The sequence below is a fragment of the Schistocerca americana genome, chromosome 8 (assembly GCF_021461395.2).
Source record: "Schistocerca americana isolate TAMUIC-IGC-003095 chromosome 8, iqSchAmer2.1, whole genome shotgun sequence".
In the NCBI taxonomy this organism is placed as follows: Eukaryota; Metazoa; Arthropoda; class Insecta; order Orthoptera; family Acrididae; genus Schistocerca; species Schistocerca americana.
The window spans coordinates 43,159,490-43,180,925 of NC_060126.1; the positions used below are offsets into that span (position 1 = coordinate 43,159,490).

General features: G+C 42.8%; 1 protein-coding gene across 3 annotated transcripts in view; it reads right to left on the bottom strand.

Annotated features, from left to right (window-relative positions):
* Positions 1 to 21,436, bottom strand: part of LOC124545306 (TRAF-type zinc finger domain-containing protein 1-like) — a 64,199-nt gene that overhangs the window by 24,346 nt on the left and 18,417 nt on the right. For all 3 annotated transcript variants that reach the window (XM_047124203.1, XM_047124204.1, XM_047124206.1), the window contains one exon: positions 5,290 to 5,517. In XM_047124203.1, the coding sequence (XP_046980159.1) occupies positions 5,290 to 5,517 (228 nt within the window). The remainder of the gene's footprint in view (positions 1 to 5,289; positions 5,518 to 21,436) is intronic.

Sequence of the window (21,436 nt, forward strand, 5' to 3'; positions counted from 1 at the left end):
GGCGACCACCAAGGCACAATCCTCCGCCAAGGGGACCCGAAAGAACAGGGAATGGCAGATTGTGTGGCAGTAACGATGCTGGCGGTGGTCGAGTGAACAACCACTTCAATGGAGTCATTGGGAAGAGGTTCAATAGTGGTAATGGTGGTGAACAAGTCCCCGTCAGCCTTATTCATGGCCCATCTGCAGGGGCACCCAGAAGAGTGACACAGTGGCAGTGACAGAAAGATCAGAAAGCAGTCACCACCGCACAAATCGTTATGCACACTCCAGTGGACAGATGGTAATAGGCTAGGGCTGCAGATAGAAAGGTCGATGGCGGAGTACGTGCCATACGCCACAGTGAAATGTGAGAATGCACCATTATTTAAAAGAGAAAGGTCGAGCTGTTACAATACTTCAATACTAGCTCAATGATGCTGCCTCGGCCTGCTGCCACTGATCCACCCTACACAGGGTTATGGGCACTGAAGTCGCCCAGTAACAGAAAAGGTGGCTGCAATTGGGCTATCAGTGCAGCCAGGACATGCTGCGGGGCATCACCATCCGGTGGAAGATAGACAGTGCAGACGGTAACAGCCCAAGGCGTCCACACCTTAACAGCGACAGCCTCTAAAAGTGTTTGTAGAGGGACAGACTCGCTCTAAAGGGAGTAAAGGACGTAGATGCAGACGCCACCAGATACCCTCTCATAAGCTGCCCAGTTCCTATAATAACCCCGATAGCCATAGAGGGCGGGGGTTTGCATCACCGGAAACCTTCATTGCGTGTCATATACCCTGATGCCACCCATTCTGACCAAGGGCCCTCTCCACGGGCGCCACCCTGCCTCAGCAAGGGCCACCTGACAGGATGGCCACTGCCGCGAGTCCCGATGCCCCAAGGAGATAGGCATCTACTCCTTGGCATACATGGGGAGTTAACGGCACAGGCATCAGCAGAGCGATCCCTGTGCTGTCACGGGGCTACAACCAACAGGGTACATGGCGGGCCCCACCACAATGGACTGGTTACCGTGCTGGATATCAGGTGCAAGGAAGCCCATGGTTGTCGTCTCTGCAAAAAGCAACACTGCAAGGTGGAAATCGCACCCAGGAATGAATCTTGGCCAAGAGATGGAGAACGACGGGACGGCAATGTGACAACGAGAAAGATGGCTAAAGCTCTCAATGCACGATGGTCACAATGCACCATGTAAGGTGCCCTTCCCCAATTGGCTCGCTCTTCAGAAGAATTTGGAAATATGGAGGTCAAACCCAAGAAGGGACCATCACATATAGGCCGAAACATTTGAGACTCCATTCAGTTGCCTCTTACGACAGGCAGGAGTACCGCGGACCTATTCTAACCCCCAAACCCGCAGGGGAGGGGAGGGGGGGGGGGGGGGTAGACTGATATTTCGAAACTGTGTTCATTACATAGCAAACATATTTCTGAAGAGTTTAATGTATGCAACATATATGTTCAAGGAAATGTAAGACACATTATTCGATCTTAAGTGTGCCGAAGTGCAGTGCCATGCCACGCCATGCCATGCCTCTTCACACAGCATTCTTCTGTTGCATGTCACTGTATTTCCCTCTGTGGAATTCAAACTTGTGTCTTTTGTAGTGGAAGCCATCAAAACTATATTCACGACATCCTTGTCATCCTACCCCCTTTAAAAAATAACTCACAATTAATACTGGGTGGTATTATTTATGACTGGGAGATTATCTCTTGTGACCAGGAGAATCAGCATTCCTCAGAAAATTTGCACTCTTTATTGTCTATTAGCTAATAATTTTCTCTTTTGTGTGACATAAAATTAAATACAGGAAACATAAAAACAGTAAAGAGAAGAGGCAAGCAAGACAGTACACATTTCTTCAGTCCTTGTGTCCCAGCATTTTTTTCTCTTTAATCTTGCTACAGCTTTACATGGCGTGCTTTCCTTTCTGCAAAAGAATCTATTATCTCATTAAACTTCATCAAACGTTTTGCTACTTGAAAACCCAAAATGTTGTTGTCTAATACTGAAAAAGCTTTTAATACGAATAGTACCAAAAACTGGTGTGGTTCCTTGATTTGACTGCATCTATTTCATCACTGTCTACTAGTTAACTGAAACAGACCTTCTTAATATTGCAGCAGTTTTAACACGTGCCAAATAAGCGAGACTGTTTTGGCACAAATTGTCATTTTTATGCACCTTATTTACATAAATAACACAACAGAACATAATTCATGATTTACCAATATCAAATGCCTATTAGGCCTAACACAAGCAAAAAGTTTTACATTAGGAAATAGTTCCAAATTTCATTCATACGCTCCAGTTGCTCAAGCATGAGATCTGAAAGTAATACTACCAATTTTTTATATAAAATTGAGATCATCATGTTCATCTGTATAATTTGAGTGATGTCCCAGTTTCTTCTCCTGCCCCATTCTAACAAACAATCTTGTCACCACTCATTCTGTAATGGTTCCTGCCACTGTCAAAACTTATCGGTTGGTTAACTTCAGTAACTCCAACATATTCTCTGGTTAGGTGTCACTGTACGCATTCGTACAACACATTTTCTATGTTACTCCGAAGTAGAACTTAATGCACCTGCTAACCAGGGACTGCATAACTAGTAGTGCAGTGATCTGGCAAAAATTTTCTGTCAAGAGTTCATTGTCTTGGATACACTGAGAAGAAATATGTAATCTTTCTTACCTATTATTCCTGTTTGTCTTTTATTTCCACTATCATAGTCTAAATCTATGAATTTCGCTAATTATAGTAACAACACTGATCATTTGCACACCCAATCAACCACATAAACAAACACCGATTGGCATTCATCCATTCGAGTTTATTTTCTCAGCTCAACCCTTTTGTCCGGGGGAACGTTTTTTTTTAATTTCTAGATGCGACGAGGACTCCCATGGCAGAGACATCACATACACAATGCACACATTCAAAAATCAACTTATGATTCTTAGACTGTGTTAAAAAATGTTCAAAAACCAACTGGGATGCATTTCAAAATCATATGAATAATTGATAGACCAACGCATGCTGGATGCTACGTGCTTTGTGAAACGAGGTTTTTTCCTTCAAGAATATGAATTTGGAGCCCCCTGAAACTACCACCCGGGGCAGGTATCCCACCCCCACCCCCCTCTTCTCCCCCGTGATCTGGGCCTGTTTACAGCATATTTCAAATATACAAAAAAAACTCTGCACTAACAAATTATTATTGTACTGCAGAGTGCAAGTATCCTTCAGACATTTTATTCAAACCAAACAAAGGTGCAGCAACAGAAATGTGTTCCACCATCTAAAGAAAGCGGTGATAGTAACAAAATTGTTTAACCTCAAACCCAATACGAAACACAGTTGTTTCATTAATTATTTTAATTTAATGACTATTGGAATTTTGGTGAAATATTTTATCTATTACACAAGAAATTACATTTCTGCCTTGCAACTTTACTAATCCCAATCCAAAGCCTAGATAAAAAAATTAAGATGGAAAATAACTACAATGAATCTACACATATTCAATGTGTGTGTGTGTGTGTGTGTGTGTGTGTGTGTGTGTGTGAGTGAGAGAGAGAGAGAGAGAGAGAGAGAGAGAGAGTACTCTATGATCATGTGCACTAAATTCTTGATATCTCACGTTCCTTCAGATAATAGTTACCATATCGTAAATATTTTAATGGAAGTAATGTGCAACACACTAGACAGTGAAATCCCTTTATAGGTTTTACAATCCCTTCATTACTGCCTAATCAGTATAATTATTCTGTATTTGTGATACATAGCTAGACATGAGGTTCTTTTGACGTCCACATAGAATTGCTTCAGCCGAATCACATTTCTGTTACTGACACAAAGCCAGTTTAATCTAAACTACCTAATATTTGTAATTTTCAGCTCACTATCAACAAAATATTATGGATATGTTCTCTAATATAGAGAAGTTTATGATGATCCAGTCATGAGACTAAATTACTTTCCAAAAGGTCTATTACCACTATTCCATCATCAGATTCATTGTTTATATATGTAACCAATAATTACCTATAATTATTGAATTGTAACATTATCACGTGAAATGAAGCAGAGGAAACTATGGATAAGAAATTGGTGTCCACTTAGAGATGAACATAAAATTTTTATCAACGTTGGTCAATTTCTTGCCATTCGTTGGTTTGCCAGCATCACTGTTTCACCAGTCAGACGTTCACTCATTAACAAAGACAATGAACACATTACCAAAATTGCTGTGTGTGCAATGGAAGTTACTGCAGTACCAGACAAATGTACGTGGAGACAACCCTAAGATCTAATAGCAGAATTATACTGCCCACCGTCTCAACTGCGAGAATATTTGACAGTATCACAAGAAGTATTCAGTAATCCTATTCCTTAACCCTCAGTAGAGAAAAGACTGCAGAAAAGTGAACATTCCCTTCCCTGCATAAAAAAAGAAGCAACATAAAGGCATTGTCTCTTAATATACAAGATTTCAAACTTAGGAAAATGCTAAATTTTGATATTAATTTTGCTTTCCATGAAGATTACTTGTTATTATCCCTCATTATGTTGTGTATACTATCTAGGAAAACACTGACGAAATTGCAGTAATCAGTGTAGAGAATTAAATTAAAAGCCAACAATAGCCTGAATTAAAATTTTTTTGTGTACATTGTGTTCCACAGCTCTGACTTTAGAAATGACGTTATATAACACTGTAGGCTGTTGTTTAAACTGCAGTTTATAATGTTATATAATGCCATTCCCCAAATAAAATAAGTATATGTATAAAGCAACAACCACAGAGGCATAAAACAGAAATGTACCAGAAACACCCTTCATAGTAATTATAAAGCAAATTACATGTATACTACGAACAATGGATAATCGAGGATGGAATGTAACCATATTACGAAAAGGAAAGTCGCCACTCACCATACAGTGGAGATGCTGAGTTGCAGATAGGCACACCAAAAAGACTGTTCCAAATAAAGCTTTTGGCCTGTAAGGCCTTTGTCAAAAATAGACCACACACACACACACACACACACACACACACACACACACACACACAAACGCATCTCACGTAGGTGTGTGTGTGTGTGTGTGTGTGTGTGTGTGGGCGCGCGCGCATTTTTTGACGAAGGCCTTACAAGACGAAAGCTTAATTTGGAACAGTCTTTTTGTTGTGCCTATCTGCAACTCAGCATCTCCGCTATATGGTGAGTGGTAACTTTCCTTTTCATTACATGTATACCATCAGACAAAAATTTTACCTTTCTGAATGCTTTGTTTGTGCACTGCTTTGGGGGCACTCAAAGCTGTTGATGAATTAAGTTGTGGCATGTCATTGGTGCGTTTACTTGGTGACAGCCTATTGGAAGTGGCTGTTGGCCTCACAACATCCTGACTGGCATTTGAAACTTTACGCTGTCGCCCCAAGTCGTTGAGAACACTAGTAGGAACACTGCGAGAATGTAACCAAGATGGTGCTGGACCAGGTTCTGAAGCAAAGAGATTTTGTTCAAATTGTTACTGAATAATACTAAAGTATTGTTTAAAAATAAAGTTCACTTGAGAAAATTATAATTACACGCAGATTGGCTGGGCAGTACTTTCCTTCAGAAGACAAAATTCCATAAATGTACATGTAAACAGTATTGGAATCTCACTTCCTGTTCCAACATTCATTCTCTCTGTAGTTGTGCAATGCTGAAGTATAAGAGTTAAATACAGTGGCATAAAAATTAAAGCAACAGACCACTATTTCTCAGTCCTGTATCTAGTTGATATAATCATACAAACTGTCAACATTTGTCCATACGATCGTGTTCTGCACGTAAGGCAGCATTCCAGTCAACGGACAATCATGCCAACAATAAAGTCAGGGTAGCTATCAAATGGGGTAGCATTTGCTGGGTACTCCCACATCCACAATCGCTGTGTACACAGTCACAGATGATTCAGTACAGCACAGAGAAGATGCCTACAAGACTCTTTGTGCTGGAGGGCCATAGGAAGAATGGAAACAGGACTGACTCAGACTGATGTGGCCCAATGGATTAATTTGAATCATTCCGTTGTTTCTCAGATGTGACGACAGTTCATAGAGACCAAAACTGTATCCAGAAGACAAGGGCATGGTCAATCACTTGTGACATCAGAAATAGACCAGGGAATGGCCAATCACTTGTGACATCAGAAACAGAGTACCATTTTCAGCTGTAAGTGCACGATGGTACTGCATTAGTACTGCACGGCAACTGGCATCTGACCTTGCAGCACCCACTGGGTGTGTTGTATTGAGGCAAATAGGATACAGAAGGCTTCAGCAGAGTGGTCTTTATTGTTGGAGACCCGCATTATGCGTAACTCTGATACATCTTCACAAAAGGGAGCATCTACAATGGAGTCGTCAACAAGCCACCTGGATGTTCACACAATGAGTCAATGTTCTTTCCACAGATGAGACCCAATTTGGTCTGAAGAGTAATTCTTGGATTCCCATCTGTAGGGAGCACAGAGCATGATTTCAAAACCCAAAAATTGTGGAAAGAGACTGATATCTACGAGGATCCATTATGGTGAGGGCAGGGATTATGAAGATCACTTGAACATCTCTTCCAAAAATTGTATGGGTGGATCGGCATGTATTGTGTTGAGATCTTGTGACATTACGTGTTGTTGTTGCGAGGTGCCGTGTGACCTGACTTCGTATTGATGGACGAAAATGCTCGACATCACAGAGCACACGTGGTTGAGGTTTTCTTGGAAATGGAAGATACTGCACACAGAGTGTGGTCTGCTCGCTCTCTCGATTTGAATCCCACAGATCATGTCTGAGATGCATTATGGAGACAATCTGTCACATCAGCATCCACCAACCACTCTCTAAGCCTGTTGGAAGAATGGCCATTATTGCCTCAAAATGAGATTGATGACATCATTTACAGCATGTCCTACTGCTGTCAGGCCTGTACTGCTGCCAGAGGTGGTCACACCCCATACTGAGCACAATAACCAGTTATCGAAACGTGTGTGCAAATCCATTATATTGGAAAAAATGAACATTTTTATCACTGTTATGCATGTTGCAGTTGTTTACATTCTGTATTCTTTCCATTGTTTGTACTTAACTATTACCCTTTTATACTGTTTTGTGGCAAAATAAGACACAATTTTGCAAAATTTCCATCTGTTGCTTTAATTTGGACACCAGTGTATAAGTTTCAGTCATTTTTACAATGCCACGATTGATTTTATTTTATTAATATAAAATATACTACATTATACCATATTTATGGGAATCTAATGCGCCGTCAAATGTAATGTGCATGTTTTGGAAAGGTTTTTGATGTGCAGGAACGTGTACATTGCATATTTTCGTATTACGAGAGTATAAATTCGAATTTCACTAAACACCGCATATTACTTTCTGAAGCATTAAAATTGAGATAGTGATGTACATGATCTCACCAGCCGATGACAGTGCATATGCAGGGCATAGGACACATGATGTAGTCAGCCAATAGCACATCAATATGAAGTAGCACAAACACACAAACAAGAAAAGTTAAACCATTAACTTAATGTACACAGTGTTACTGCAAGAAAAAAAGAAGCTTTCACACAAAATATTGTGTCTCTAAGATTAATAAGCCACAAGAAAAGTTAATATTTCACATACAATGTTGAACTTTTTTGCACATGTTACAGTTTAAGATACATCACACAAACGTGCCAGTAAAATTTTTAACAACGACATTAATCTTTAATCTTCTTGGCTCAAAATTCTTCTAAATGGTCTCTCAAAGAATTTATTTTTAAATGAGAGTCAAACGCTCTGTTAAGAAATTCATCGTACATTCTCGCACAGAGTTCATCTTGCGTAAAAGGAAATTCACTTTGTAAGCGTAGGCTTCCGCGGCCGTTGTCTTCTTCAATAAAATTCTTCAGGGTATCAGACCGCATCGTCGTAATTTGAAATGCGCAAATGTTTCGGCCAGCTTTGCAGCTAGCCTTCATCAGGGCCTTACGTTAACTGCTAAATGAACACACTTGGTTCCTTAAATAGCTGCACGAGAAAACCGTGTCATTACTTGATTGGCTGTAAAAGGAGGAGGAGGAGGGGTGAAAGGTATGCTTTATTGGTGTTTCCTTTATTATCTGTCATTGGCTGAAATAGCTGTTTTCTATTGGTCTTTATATTAATCCACCCCATTGGAGGAGACGGACGAATAGCGAACAGGTGATGGCGAGCACACAAAGCAATGGCACGCCGCAGCCGGCTTCTGGACAGCATGGAAACAGTGTGACGTCACAGCCATCACCTGTTCGCTATTCGTCCGTCTCCTCCAATGGGGTGGATTAATATAAAGACCAATAGAAAACAGCTATTTCAGCCAATGACAGATAATAAAGGAAACACCAATAAAGCATACCTTTCACCCCTCCTCCTCCTCCTTTTACAGCCAATCAAGTAACGACACGGTTTTCTCGTGCAGCTATTTAAGGAACCAAGTGTGTTCATTTAGCAGTTAACGTAAGGCCCTGATGAAGGCTAGCTGCAACGCTGGCCGAAACGTTGGCGCATTTCAAATTATGACGATGCGGTCTGATACCCTGAAGAATTTTATTGAAGGAAATTCACTTTGTAAGTAAAGCTTTTCGAACAACCACTCGCAATATTTTCCGGCTACATATCAGAAATAGGTTCATTTCAGCCGTTGACAGAGAGCACCAGATAATGGCGTCGCCGCGCTTGCGCAGCTACAATCACGCTGCAAGCCCGTATGTTCATATGTGTAAAACATTAAAAGATCTAACATTATGCCATAAAAAGAACAAGACTTTACATGATACTCCAAGAACAATGGAATTTCGTGAACCATACTAAAATGCATAATTCGACTTAAGTGCACATTCGTACACTATGTGATCAAAAGCATCCTGACACCTGGCTGAAAATAACTTACAAGTTCATGGTGCCCTCCATCGGTAATGATGGAATTCTATATGGTGTTGATCCAACCTTAGCCTTGATAACAGCTTCCACTCTCGCAGGCATATGTTCAATCATGTGCTGGAAGGTTTCTTGGGGAATGGCAGCCCATTTTTCTCTGAGTGCTGCATTGAGGAAAGGTATCGACGTTGGTCAGTGAGGCCTGGCACGATGTCGGCGTACCAAAACATCCCAATGGTGTTCTATAGGATTGAAGTCAGGAGTCTGTGCAGGCCAGTCCACTACAGGGATGTTATTGTCGTGTAACCACTCCGCCACAGGCCGTGCATTATGAACAGCTGCTTGATCATGTTGAAAGATGCAATCACCATCCCCGAATTGCTCAAAAGTGGGAAGCAAGAAGGTGCCACCCAAAACAAGAAGGGGTGCAACCCCCCACCATGAAAAACACGACCACACAATAACACCACCGCCTCCAAATTTTACTGTTGGCACTACATACGCTGGCAGATCACCACATTTTGTACTGTGATTTGTCACTGCACACAACGTTTTTCCACTGTTCAATTGTCCAATGTTTACGCTCCTTACACGAAGCAAGGCATCGTTTGTCATTTGCCGGCATGGTATGTGGCTTATGAGCAGCCGCTCAAGCATGAAATCCAGCTTTCTCACCTCCCGCATAAGTGTCATAGTACCTGCAGTGGATCCTGATGCAGTTTGGATTTCCTGTGTGACGGTCTGGATAGATGTCTGCCTATTACACATTATGACTGTCTTCAACTGACAGCAGTCTCTGTCAGTCAACAGACGAGGTCGCCCGGTACGCTTTTGTGCTACGTGTCCCCCTTCATGTTTCCACTTCACTATCACATCGGAAACAGTGGACCTAGAGATGTTTAGGAGTGTGGAAATCTCGCGTATAGACATATGACACAAGTGACACCCAATCACCTGACCACGTTCGAAGTCCGTGAGTTCCGCGGAGCGCCCCATTTTGCTCTCTCATGTTGTCTAACGACTACTGATGTAGCTGATATGCAGTAGCTGGCAACACAATGCACCTAATATGAAAAACGTATGTTTTTGGGGGTGTCAGGATACTTCTGATCACGTAGTTTATGCCCAGATTCGAATGTAAACTTTCGTGGAGTACCAGTTTATCTAATGTTTGGTTCTTTATTATGGCATAATGCTGTATGTGCTAGAGCATGAAAACATGCACTTGAAATGCAGCGACCAGTTGAAACTAGCCAGTAGTGTGGAATAAACACTTTGTTTCAAATAAATTTACTACCTCTGCGGAAAAGATTAATAAAAGCCACATATCTTTAGCAAACTGACAAAAATAACTTAATTGTTCTGCAAGACGATTAATGCTCGACTGTTAGAAAGGTCGAAATAAAATAAAATCTGAAACTAGCAACGTATTTTAGCCTTCCGTAATTATGTGAATGTATTTTATTTCACTTGATAGTACCCGGTCACAAAAACACGATTTGTTTCCATTTGGCACAAGAGCAAGAAATGAAGAGGAAACAGCAAAATAACTAACTGTAAACACGGGTCACCTCCCCACTACAACTCAGACTGCTCTGTGCATCAGCTCCAGATCTACGATATTTCCGAACTGGGGCAGTACTAGACGGTGGCGTGATGGTGGAATCGAACTGGTATTGACCGTATAGGCATGGTTGAACTATAAACAACATGAGCTGTGTACTTCCTTCTTGGTGGAATGATGAACTGATCAACTGTCAAACCCCCTCCATCTAATAGGTGCTGCTCATACATGGTTGTTTAAATCTTTGGGCGGGTTTAGTGACTTCTCTGAACACTCAAAGGGACTGTGTCTGTCATATAATATCCACAGTCAACATCTATCTTCTGGTGTCTGGGAAGCGGGATGATGCAAAACGTTTTTTTATGTGTGTGTATACCAGCTCTGAACTCGATAATCTCCTGCTCAATTTATGTCTTCCTTACTTTAATTCACAGATACCATTCCTGTATTTTCCTGCTAGAGTTTAATAAACGTTTTGCTACCAGTAAGAAATACCAGTGAATGATTCAAGTTTGTACTCAAATCTAATGCGCCATCAAATCTTATGCACACCCCAATTTTGAGTACTTCGTATGGTAAAAAAAAAAAGTGTTCACTAGATTTGCGTAAATACGGTAATACAACATACAATAACAAGAGTGATACAATACTTGGTGATGCAATCAGCATCATCTTTGTCAATGACTGTCTGCCAATGTTCAAACAGAAATTGTAACGTCTCCTTCGAATTGAAGAAATCTATTAAGACAGTTGGTAAGAGAAGCTTCATCATGAAACACTTTTTCCTGGAAGTTTTGTGTGTGTGTGTGTGTGTGTGTGTGTGTGTGTGTGTGTGTGTGTGTGTCTGAGACATTCAGCCATTACACCCATGGCAATCCTGACCATACTCGGGAGTGGTTTTTTGTGGAGAGAGAACACGAGTTTAATGAGAGTTTCCTTTTCAATAGCAACAGCGAGTCATCTCAGCTGTTAAATAGAGGTGGCAGCTCTTATTGTTTCATTATTCGGTAGTTGGTTGGTTGGTTTTGGGGAAGGAGACCAGACAGCGTGGTCATCGGTCTCATCGGATTAGGGAAGGATTGGGAAGGAAGTCGGCCGTGCCCTTTCAGAGGAACCATCCCGGCATTTGCCTGGAGTGATTTAGGGAAATCACGGAAAACCTAAATCAGGATGGCCGGACTTATTCGGTAGCATTTTGTAATTAAGGATTTTTGTCTGGTTCCACTGAAAGCGTGGCAAATTATTTTTTGAATGTGTGCACCATCCTCTACAAGTGTTGTTTGATTTTCAAGCCATTCCTTCATCTTCTTCAGTTTTACATACAGATAATCTCTCTTGTCGCCTCTAACAATGTTACTGAGGAATGGTTTGTGCCTTTCACAAGCCACGTAGTAATGGCCCGGCAAAGGACAAACATAGTTATTTGTACATTTTTTCAATGGTCCTTCTGCAAATGGTGCATAATGGCTGTGTGATTGCATTCCATAATTTGTGTCAATTCCTGTGTCATTTGGCAATGACTATTATGGATCAACTTATTCAGGCAATTTTCATCATAAAGAGAAGGCTTCCACTATGTTCCCTTCCATGCACATAGTAAATACTTCTTGTGGTTTCTGCACCAGTAGATTCTCAATTAAATTCACAGAGCAAATTGTGTCTTAAGTGTTCATTTTTGTCTACTTGACGTTCCATACCGATTAGCCTTGAAAATGATCAAAACGAGCTGTTATCAACATAAAAGTGGCTGTTCACAACAACAAAACACTAAACCGAAGAAACACAGCCGAATAACGATAAATGGAAGCTTCACAATGCAGTGGTGCTAACCTGATGATAAATGACACGGACTTATGCACTGACACAATACTTTTTTTTTAATTTCTTTTAAAAGACAACATAGCAGTCAACTTTCTTCAACTGAGAGTTCCAGCCTGATACGGTTATTTAATTGAGATATATACAACTGCACAGAAAAAGACGTATATTAGAGAGTAGAACAGGAAGAGATCTTACTGGTACTGATTCATGTGTGTACTCTCAGCCACAAATCACAAGATATGACAAACATAAAAGATGGTGGTGATGATGATGATGGATGTTGATGTTGACAGTGTGTGTCATTATTTCAGAGAAAAAACTGTCCTTAAAGGTGACCATGAATCAAATAGATGATGGTTTTTGTTTCGGTTTGAATGACAGATTGGCCATCAATAGCCACAGTATGTGTATATTAATGACTGGGATGAAAATACTAAGAGAAAAACAAGTTTTGCAAAAATGTTTTCATCAGTTCCTTATCACAGGCTAATGTAACACACCAAAGTCTTGATCCTGCAGAACTATTGGAATACCCAGTTTCTGAACACAGTTTTATCTGCCATTACCTACCTTACTTTAACTTTGCTGCTGGTATCACCAAATTTCATTCCTGCAGAAGAGAATGAGTTGATCACAGGTAGCCTGTTTGAAGATGGCCTCATATCCCTGTAACACATCTAGATGCAATAGCTGTCCCATACATCCTCCCACCACCACCTAATCCAGTCTTGTCACAAATATTACCTATCCCTCCCACCACCACCACCTACAAGAGTCCTGTCACAATCAACCAACAAGCTGTCTGCTTGCATGAATGGCCAACTGTGGCCAAGAAACATGTGGATCACCCTGTTGCTGAGCTCGCCGCCAACATGATGTCCTTCATTTCAATGACTGCTTCACACCCTGTGTCATCTGGATCCCTCTTGCTACCACCAGCTCTTCTGAATTGCGCAGGAGTGAACTCTTCCAGCAATAAATTCTACATTCGAGTAACCATCCTGGTCTCAATCCTCATTAATCATTGTCTTTACCCTATCTCATCCCTTCCCTATTTGCACTCCAGCACCACACAGCCCTCTATATCACCAATGCCGCCAGTCATCCACCCTGACTGCACCTAGCTGCCCTATTCTCCACCTCGTCCCTGCACTCTCCTTGCAGCACTTGCTGCTCGCAGTCTGGCTCCAGCTGATAGAGACTGTGGTCATGTTTCTGTGAGTGTGTGTATACTGTCTAATTCTGACAAAGGCCTTATCCGCTGAAAGCTACTTATGTGACAGTCGTTTTGTTGTGCCTTTCTGCAACTCAGTGTGTCCGCTGTATGGTGAACAGCAACTATCGTTTTAATTACATTGTTACAAGTATCCAAATAAGATGATATCACCTATGCGATACTATCAGCAGAAGAACAGTGGTCGTCAACAGATGGATATGTCCAGTTTTTGCACAATTAAGAAGGGCTTAATGAAATCAGTCCCTTTGTCTAAAGAGGAAGAGAGAAACAAAAACATTGGGAAATTGGGATGGTGGGGCATACCTTCCTGCTTGTCACTATTCACTGCAAAACTAATGGCAAGTTTTCGTAAGTGCCAAAGCTTTACATCAGGAAAGGGAAGCAAAACTTTAAATTGTAAAAGGAAAGGGTAGGTTACATCAAGCTATGCAAGGATACATCAAGAATGCTAAAGTCACGCAGTCACTTTGGAGCATCACCTTGTTGGTGAGGGTTCCCAGCTCACCTGATGGCCCTGTTCTCACTAATATTTTAAAGCATTATTAGAATACCCCTGACCCCTGTCAAGGCACAATGCGTCACCAAAAAGGCAGGGTAAAAACAACACAACTGTTGAAAATAAAATCCCATAAGGATCAGTGAGAGTATACAGAGCACTGGATATGAACAAAAACACACTGTAGAGCTGGTTTACAAAACTCAGACCGTGAGGGCCTACACAAATATGGGGCAATGAGAGACGACGACCTTACTCAAAAATTGCCCCAAAGTGTCAGTCCTCAGTTCAAATACCAACTTTAGAGTGGTGCTTTTCCTTTCCTTGAACTACAATATTGTAGCACCTGTATTGTCGTAGCACCTGTATTATTCAAAATGGAAGTTTGCGTCTAGCCATGAGTCTTACTTGGATAGCCAATGGTAAAGTGACCACTCATAAGTGAGAAATATGGGTTCGATCCCCAATCCAGCACAAATTTTCATTGTCGTCATTCCATTATACAACCGACAGTTGACCATATTCACAACTGTGAATACATTTAATGTATTTCCTTTAACTTTGTTCACTATCACTCACCGTAGGTGTTGCGTTACACAGGCAACCTCTAAGAATCTACATGTCACTTAAAGATTGTAGCACTTCACTTCACCTGCTGAGGACTGATGAAAAAGATGAATTTCCACTGTCTTCTTGACTGCTGCGACTGCCTCCGAGTGCTTTGTTCTTTCCATATGGCTGATGAGGACCATTTTCCATATGCTGCTTAAGAGTGAAATACTTGCTGAACAGTGCGCAGTACACCTAGAACTTTAACGTAATGTCGGCCTCTATATGCTCAAAATTTCAGTCATTTAGCCATTTAGCACTGAATTTCACTTGCCTGGTTTCACCATGATCTACAACCTGAACAGTGCAAGAGCTGTCACAATACTGAGGATGGAAAGTTGTTTGTTGACAACATTCCCACAGCAAGCAAAAGCTGCTGTGCCTTTGAAGGTGAGTCCAAACATGGGCAAATGGACAGATAGTGATCATGTCAAACACTCCAAGTGTTGCAGAAAGCCTTGCGAGGTACAAGGGCTGTGGTTCAAGTTACAACCCCCTTCCACATTAGCTAGCCACACACGAGTGGATTTTCCCAATGGGCTGCGCATATTTCTGGCTGATTCTTGGGAATCTGCAGTCCCAGCCTGAGCTTTGTGGTAGCCCAACCTTGAGACTGTCCACGCAGTTTTTGCGACTGGTTATCTGGCCTGACAGCCAACTAAACACATGTGCAGACCTTGCAACAGGCCACAGCCAGTCAGGAAGTATGCTGAGCTGCTCTCTATGAACACATTGGTTTCTGTCATTCTCACTGCACTGCACTCGTGCCAAGTACCCCGCAAACTTTTTCACACAATTTTAAAGATACTATTTGGTGAAAAACATTTTTTTTCCCATTAATTATAGCTTTATATGTTAACTTCATGATGAAGTGCCTATCATTCCATTAATGGTGCAGCGTGAAGTTCAAATTTGTTGTAAAAAAATGTAGGGGTTGCTATGAATTTGCATTTGGTGCATATTAGACCATGTACTGCTGCTCATGAAATTTGGGGGAGGGGACCAAACAGCAAGGTCATTGGTCCCATGGGATTAGGGAAGGAAGTTTGCCGTAGCCTTTCAAAGGAACCATCCCGACATTTGCCTGAAGCGATTTAGGAAAATCGCAGAAAACCTAAATCAGGATGGCAAGATTGGGTTTAAACCGTCATCCTCCCAGATGCGAGTTCAGTGTCCTAACAACTGAGTCACTTTGCTCAGTAAAATGGGTTGCAATATAGTGCGTTCATTTCTGCAAGTGTGTGAACTAGAGTGGAGTATCCGCAACATCCCTTAGGATCATAAATAGTTTGAGGTATCGAAACAAGATTTTGGCACATGATAGCATGGAAAGAGGAGAATATTTGTTATATGACCAACATGCAGAACTTTCTTATGTACTCTGATATTTGAGTAACTGTAGACTTTTGCAATGGAATAGATGTAATTTCTTAAGTCTTTGGATAGCTGATGAAACAAGAATTAGTGTGGCTTTGCTACAAGATAAGAGAAGAATATACACATTTGTTCCAATATCAAAAATGTGAAACTTCCTGCAGATTAAAACTGTGTGTCGAACCGACACTCCTGCAGGAGAGCTTCTGTAAAATTTGGAAAGTAGGAGACGAGGTACTCAGTTTCTCATATAATAAGGCACTGTTTCAGGATTCTGTCACAATTGGAACAGCATTAGAATGTAAGTGATGTGAAATTATGCAAACTCAATTTTGTTTTGCCAGAAGAAGCAAATTTTAACATGGCAATGAGAGAAATGTAGGTGATACTCTAAATTTGCCACTGATGAACGAGTGCTTGTCAGGTGACAGCAAGTTTTAGTTGCTACAAGTATAATGATGGTGCTGGACCAATGACCACTTTGACAGACCACTTTGACAAACTTATACTATCATATCATGAAATTGACACAAACATTACACAAGTGAGTAAAGGTCGGACATAACAGATTGTTCGTTTGCTTTGTTTTAGGGTGCAAAAATAACTAGAGTCATACATGCCCATGTCAAAACTGTACACGAGGATAAAGAGGAGTTAAAGATGACTACACGTTAATCCCAACTGACGAAGACAAGATAGCTAAAAAAGGGGGACATGGAGAAAGGTCAATAAAATACGCCACAGAGAAACTGAGGTCCAGAACTAAAAATTAAATGGCCTTCGCCATATTACTACAATGGATAAAAAGTACAATGAGGTCGACAGCCCACGCATCATTCACTAAAACGGCCCATAACTCAGATGGCAAACACAAATGAAAATGTAAGTGGTTAAAAAAAGGATATTCAGTCAGGAAATAGCAGACCGTCAAAGGTTGAGCACAATGAGTACAAGGTGATAGGGGAGCACCACTTAACAAATGGTGATGGGTAAAAAGACAGTGCCCAATGCGCAACCTAGCTAAAATAATCCTCTCACAGCGAGAGGGCCAAGAGAAGGTCATCTAAACTGCTGGGAGGGACTTCATTTCCCGGAGCTTGTTCCCATGAAGGGAGGACCAGTGGTGATGCCAAAGTGACACTACCGGTTGACAGATGGCAACACAAATATCATCAGAGGCATTGGAAGAACTAGGGGACCGAGGTATGAGGACTGCAGCCTTGGCAGGAGTGTTAGCAGCCTCGTTTCCAGTCAGACCGACATGACCAGGAACCCACATAAACATGACAGTGGCTCCATAAAGAGTGAGCAAGTGACAGCTTCCCTGGACCCACTGCACTAAGGGATGGGCGGTGCACAGCACACAGAGGCTCTGAAGGGCACAGAGAGTCAGAGCAGATGACACAACTGAAAAGCCTGTGTCGCTGGATATACTGTGTGGCCTGATACAGGACGAAGAGCTCTGCTGTAAATACTGAGCAGTGTTCCGGAAGCCAAAACCAAAAAACATCGGTGCCAATAACGAAGGCACACCCGACACCACGGTCAGCGCGAGAGCCACCACTGTACACAAAGATATTATCGCGAAGTTCCGTTCTAAGCTCGCAAAACTTAAGGCGATAGAGTGAGGCTGGAGTAGTGTCCTAAGGAAGCGAATAAAGGCTAAGATGAACGTGGGCCGCTGCACGAAGCCATGGTGGTGAAGGGTTTACACCCACCGGAAACATTGCAGGTAGTGTGAAGTTAAACTGAAAGAGCAAGAGCCAAAAGCGAACTCCAGGAGGTAACAGAAGAGGGACATGCCACATACTGGCAATCAAAGGAGGCAGCATAGGATGGGTGGCCATGCATGGCAGACAAACAGCATGCATACCTGCTGAGGAGAAAGTCATGGTGGTAGGACAGTGGGAGTTTGGCAGCGTCTTCATACAGACTCTCAACCGGGCTAGTGTAAAAGGTGCCAGTGGCAAAATAGATGCCACGATGGTGAATAGTACTGAGACGGTGTAAGAGTGATGGATGTACAAATGTATTAATGACACATTGTCCTTACAACCACAGAATGTTCCATTCCTTGCACTTCCTCTTTACCACGCCACGTCCAGGTCCCTTGGTGGACTGAGGCATGCCGCAATGCAATTTGCGCACAGACATGCTCTCAGCATTTTTAACCATCATCCTACCAAGGCAAACTGCATTCATTATAAACAGTTGTGTGCACAGTGTCATCACATTCTTCTGGATAGCAAAAAAGCTAGCTGGATTTGATTCACTAGTTCTTTTAATAGTTCCACTCCCTCTTCCATCCTGGGGGCCAACCTCCGATGGTTCTCTGGGACCAAAATCCATTCCCCAATTTCCGGCCGATAGTAGCAGACGATGTCATCATGGACACTATTGCTATCTCCAACACTGGGCCACCATTTTGTGGAGATTTTGAGCTCCTCCCACCATCACCTTGCCTTCCACCAGTGGAAACGAGCTGAGGCAGCTTGGGCGATACCCTTTTCTTCTAAGAATCGTGAGTGCTACAATGCCACCTTTACTATGAGGGAGCTAGATCGTGCTGTCACTTCATCCCGATCCTCTGCCTCAGGACTAGACAATTTCCTGACCCTCTGCCCCAGGACTAGACAATTTTCACATTCAGATGTTGCAGCACCTTTCTCTTGTGGGCAAGCACTTTCTGCTTCATACGTACAACCGCATCTGGGCAGAGGGCACATTTCGCAGACGCCGGCATGCCGCTGTTGTACCCATAACTAAGCCTGGTAAGGACAAACATCTTCCTTCTAGATACAGCCCCATTTCTCTCGCCAGCTGTGTTTGCAACGTGATGGAACATATGATTCATGCCCACCTGGTATGGTGGCTAGAGTCTCGCAATTTACTAACCACTGAACAGTGTGGATTTTGAGTGAGCCATTCTGTAGTTTACCATCTCGTCACTTTGTCCACCCACGTCATTAATGGTTTTCTGCAGAACTCCGAGGCAGTGGCCATGTTTTTTTTTTATTTGGAGAAAGCCTACAACACCTGCTGGAGGACTGATATCCTCCGTACTCTCTACATGTGCAACGGCTTGAAGGTGGGTAGTCAAGGAGATGGGTTGACTATGAATGTCATCCCGTGTGAGCAGCATGACTCCTCCATGAGACGGAATGACGTCCTTAGGGGGAAGGTCAAAATGGTTAGGGAAGAAATGCAAGAGCTCAAAGCAGTCGAGAAGATGCAATTTTGTTTCCTGGAAGCGGAGAACAAGAAATCCAAGGACAAGCAGATGCTGCAATTCTAAGAGAAGCTCTAAATAGGAGAGTCAGGACAAGGAAAAAATGAAGGGACATCACCTCGGCAGCTGCCGAGGGCCAACCTTCAAAGACTCACTGCTACAGGGCACAGAGGCAGGAGAATCCTGCTCCATGAGGTCTACAGAAGTGTTGGCATTGTCCTTCTGTTGGCCTGCGGAGTCTAGGGCAGAAAACTGGTTGGTGGTGCACACCAGCAACACGGAGGTCAGCCAGGCGAGGGTATCACGTGGCAACACCATTTGCCCTCGTTTGACACCTTGGAGCTTTTGCAGTTGGCACAGGAAGACTCAGATGCTGGTTGGCTTGAGGTACGTAGGAAATCTTCACAGGAGTATTCCTTCTGTCCTTACTGGCCTGCTGGTTGTGTACCTGGTGACTTCACCCCCCTGAGGCGAAAGTTTGATGGCATGTTGCACAGGTGAAGGAGGAGACGGGGACGCTACCATGACGGTGGGCAACTTCACAACAGCAGTGCTAAATTTGAGGTCACATGTCTGCATGGCCATGTCCTTGACGGAGCGAGATGTAGCTAAAACAGTACTGTAGGTACCAGATCGTAGAACGCAGGGTTTCTGACTAGTCAACAACTTGCGAACGACCGGGTAAAGCACTTTCTCCTTAACCCGGATCTCCTGGACATCCTGCTCATTGAGATAAACAGGACAACTGCGGCAGGAGGCATCATGGTCGCCATTGCAGTTGATGCAGCGGGGAGAAGGAGGCGGAGAATCACCCTTGTGAGCATCCCTACCACAGGTTACACACTTGGCTGGGTGTCAACAGGACTATCGAGTGTGGTTGTAATGACGACACTGGTAGCAGCGCTTTTCAGGTTCAAAATATACAGTCTGACTATGATAACTTTATAACTTGCTTTGATCTTTGACAGAGGAACCTCTCTATCAAAACTGAAAAAAGAGTGTGTGTGGACACTAAGGAGGCATCTACGTTTCTCATCACCAGATGGACTGCTATGACAACCTGATCAGAGGTACGATTCGATTTCTGCCTCGGTCAGACAATCGAGCAGCCTTGTGTAAATAACACCAGCAGAAGAATTCAGTGTTCAATGGGCCTCGACATGAACAGGATAGCCATGGAGGAGCAAAGCTGCAAGCAGTTGTGCCTGATAATCTGCAGTAATCTTTAAAAGGAAGTGCCATTCCATAAACAAGAGCAGAAGTTGACAAGGCCAGCAACTGCATCAACACCTTTCTGAGTAATAAATGTATTTACCATAGCGAAGGACTGACCGCATTCAGTACATGAAACCATAAGGAACCTTGGTGTAGCTGGAAGGGTCTTTGAATTGTTAGCCTCACTCCATTTAAGTTTCATAGCCGGTGACTGTGAAGATGATTGGCTCATTGCTAGAAAATCCCCCGCGTCTCCGATGGTGCGCTCCTTCCAACTGGGAGCCTCCTCCACAAGGGGGCGCACCCACCTTAGGTGATTATTCACATCTCAGGTCACACCTCTCAAACACCTGACAGAGGGACCGGTCAGTAATTTCGGAAGGTAGCAGCTGAGGCAATCACCTCTCCCTGAGCCTGGCCTATACCAGGGGATACATGCGAACCCTACCTATTGACCCGGGGCTGGGAATTACGTGTTACCCAGTCACGCGTTACATGTCAGATACGTGGGCCAGCCTTCAGGAGCGCACAGGGAAGAAGAGGAGGAGGAGGAGGAGGAGGAGGAGGAAGAAGAAGAAGAAGAAGAAGAAGAAGAGGAGGAGGAGGAGGAATGAGAGGAGAAGGTGGGGGAAAAAAAAGGGGAACGAAAAACATTTGAGAGTATTCTGATATTGACTACCAAAAATGCATAATACATTTCCAAAAACAGCCCAGACATATTCCTCAAGGGAGGCGAAAAAGATCAGCAAGAGGACAGACATGCAGTACGGAAAGGAAAAGAAGCTGCAAAGGCTGGAGCCCCGTGGTAGCCAAGTACGAATACTCCGAAGAGCAGCAAGCCTCCTGGGGGGACATAACAGATTGTAAGTAACATCAACAGCTTTAGCAACAAACTGTTACAAGATGCAGAAAGCAA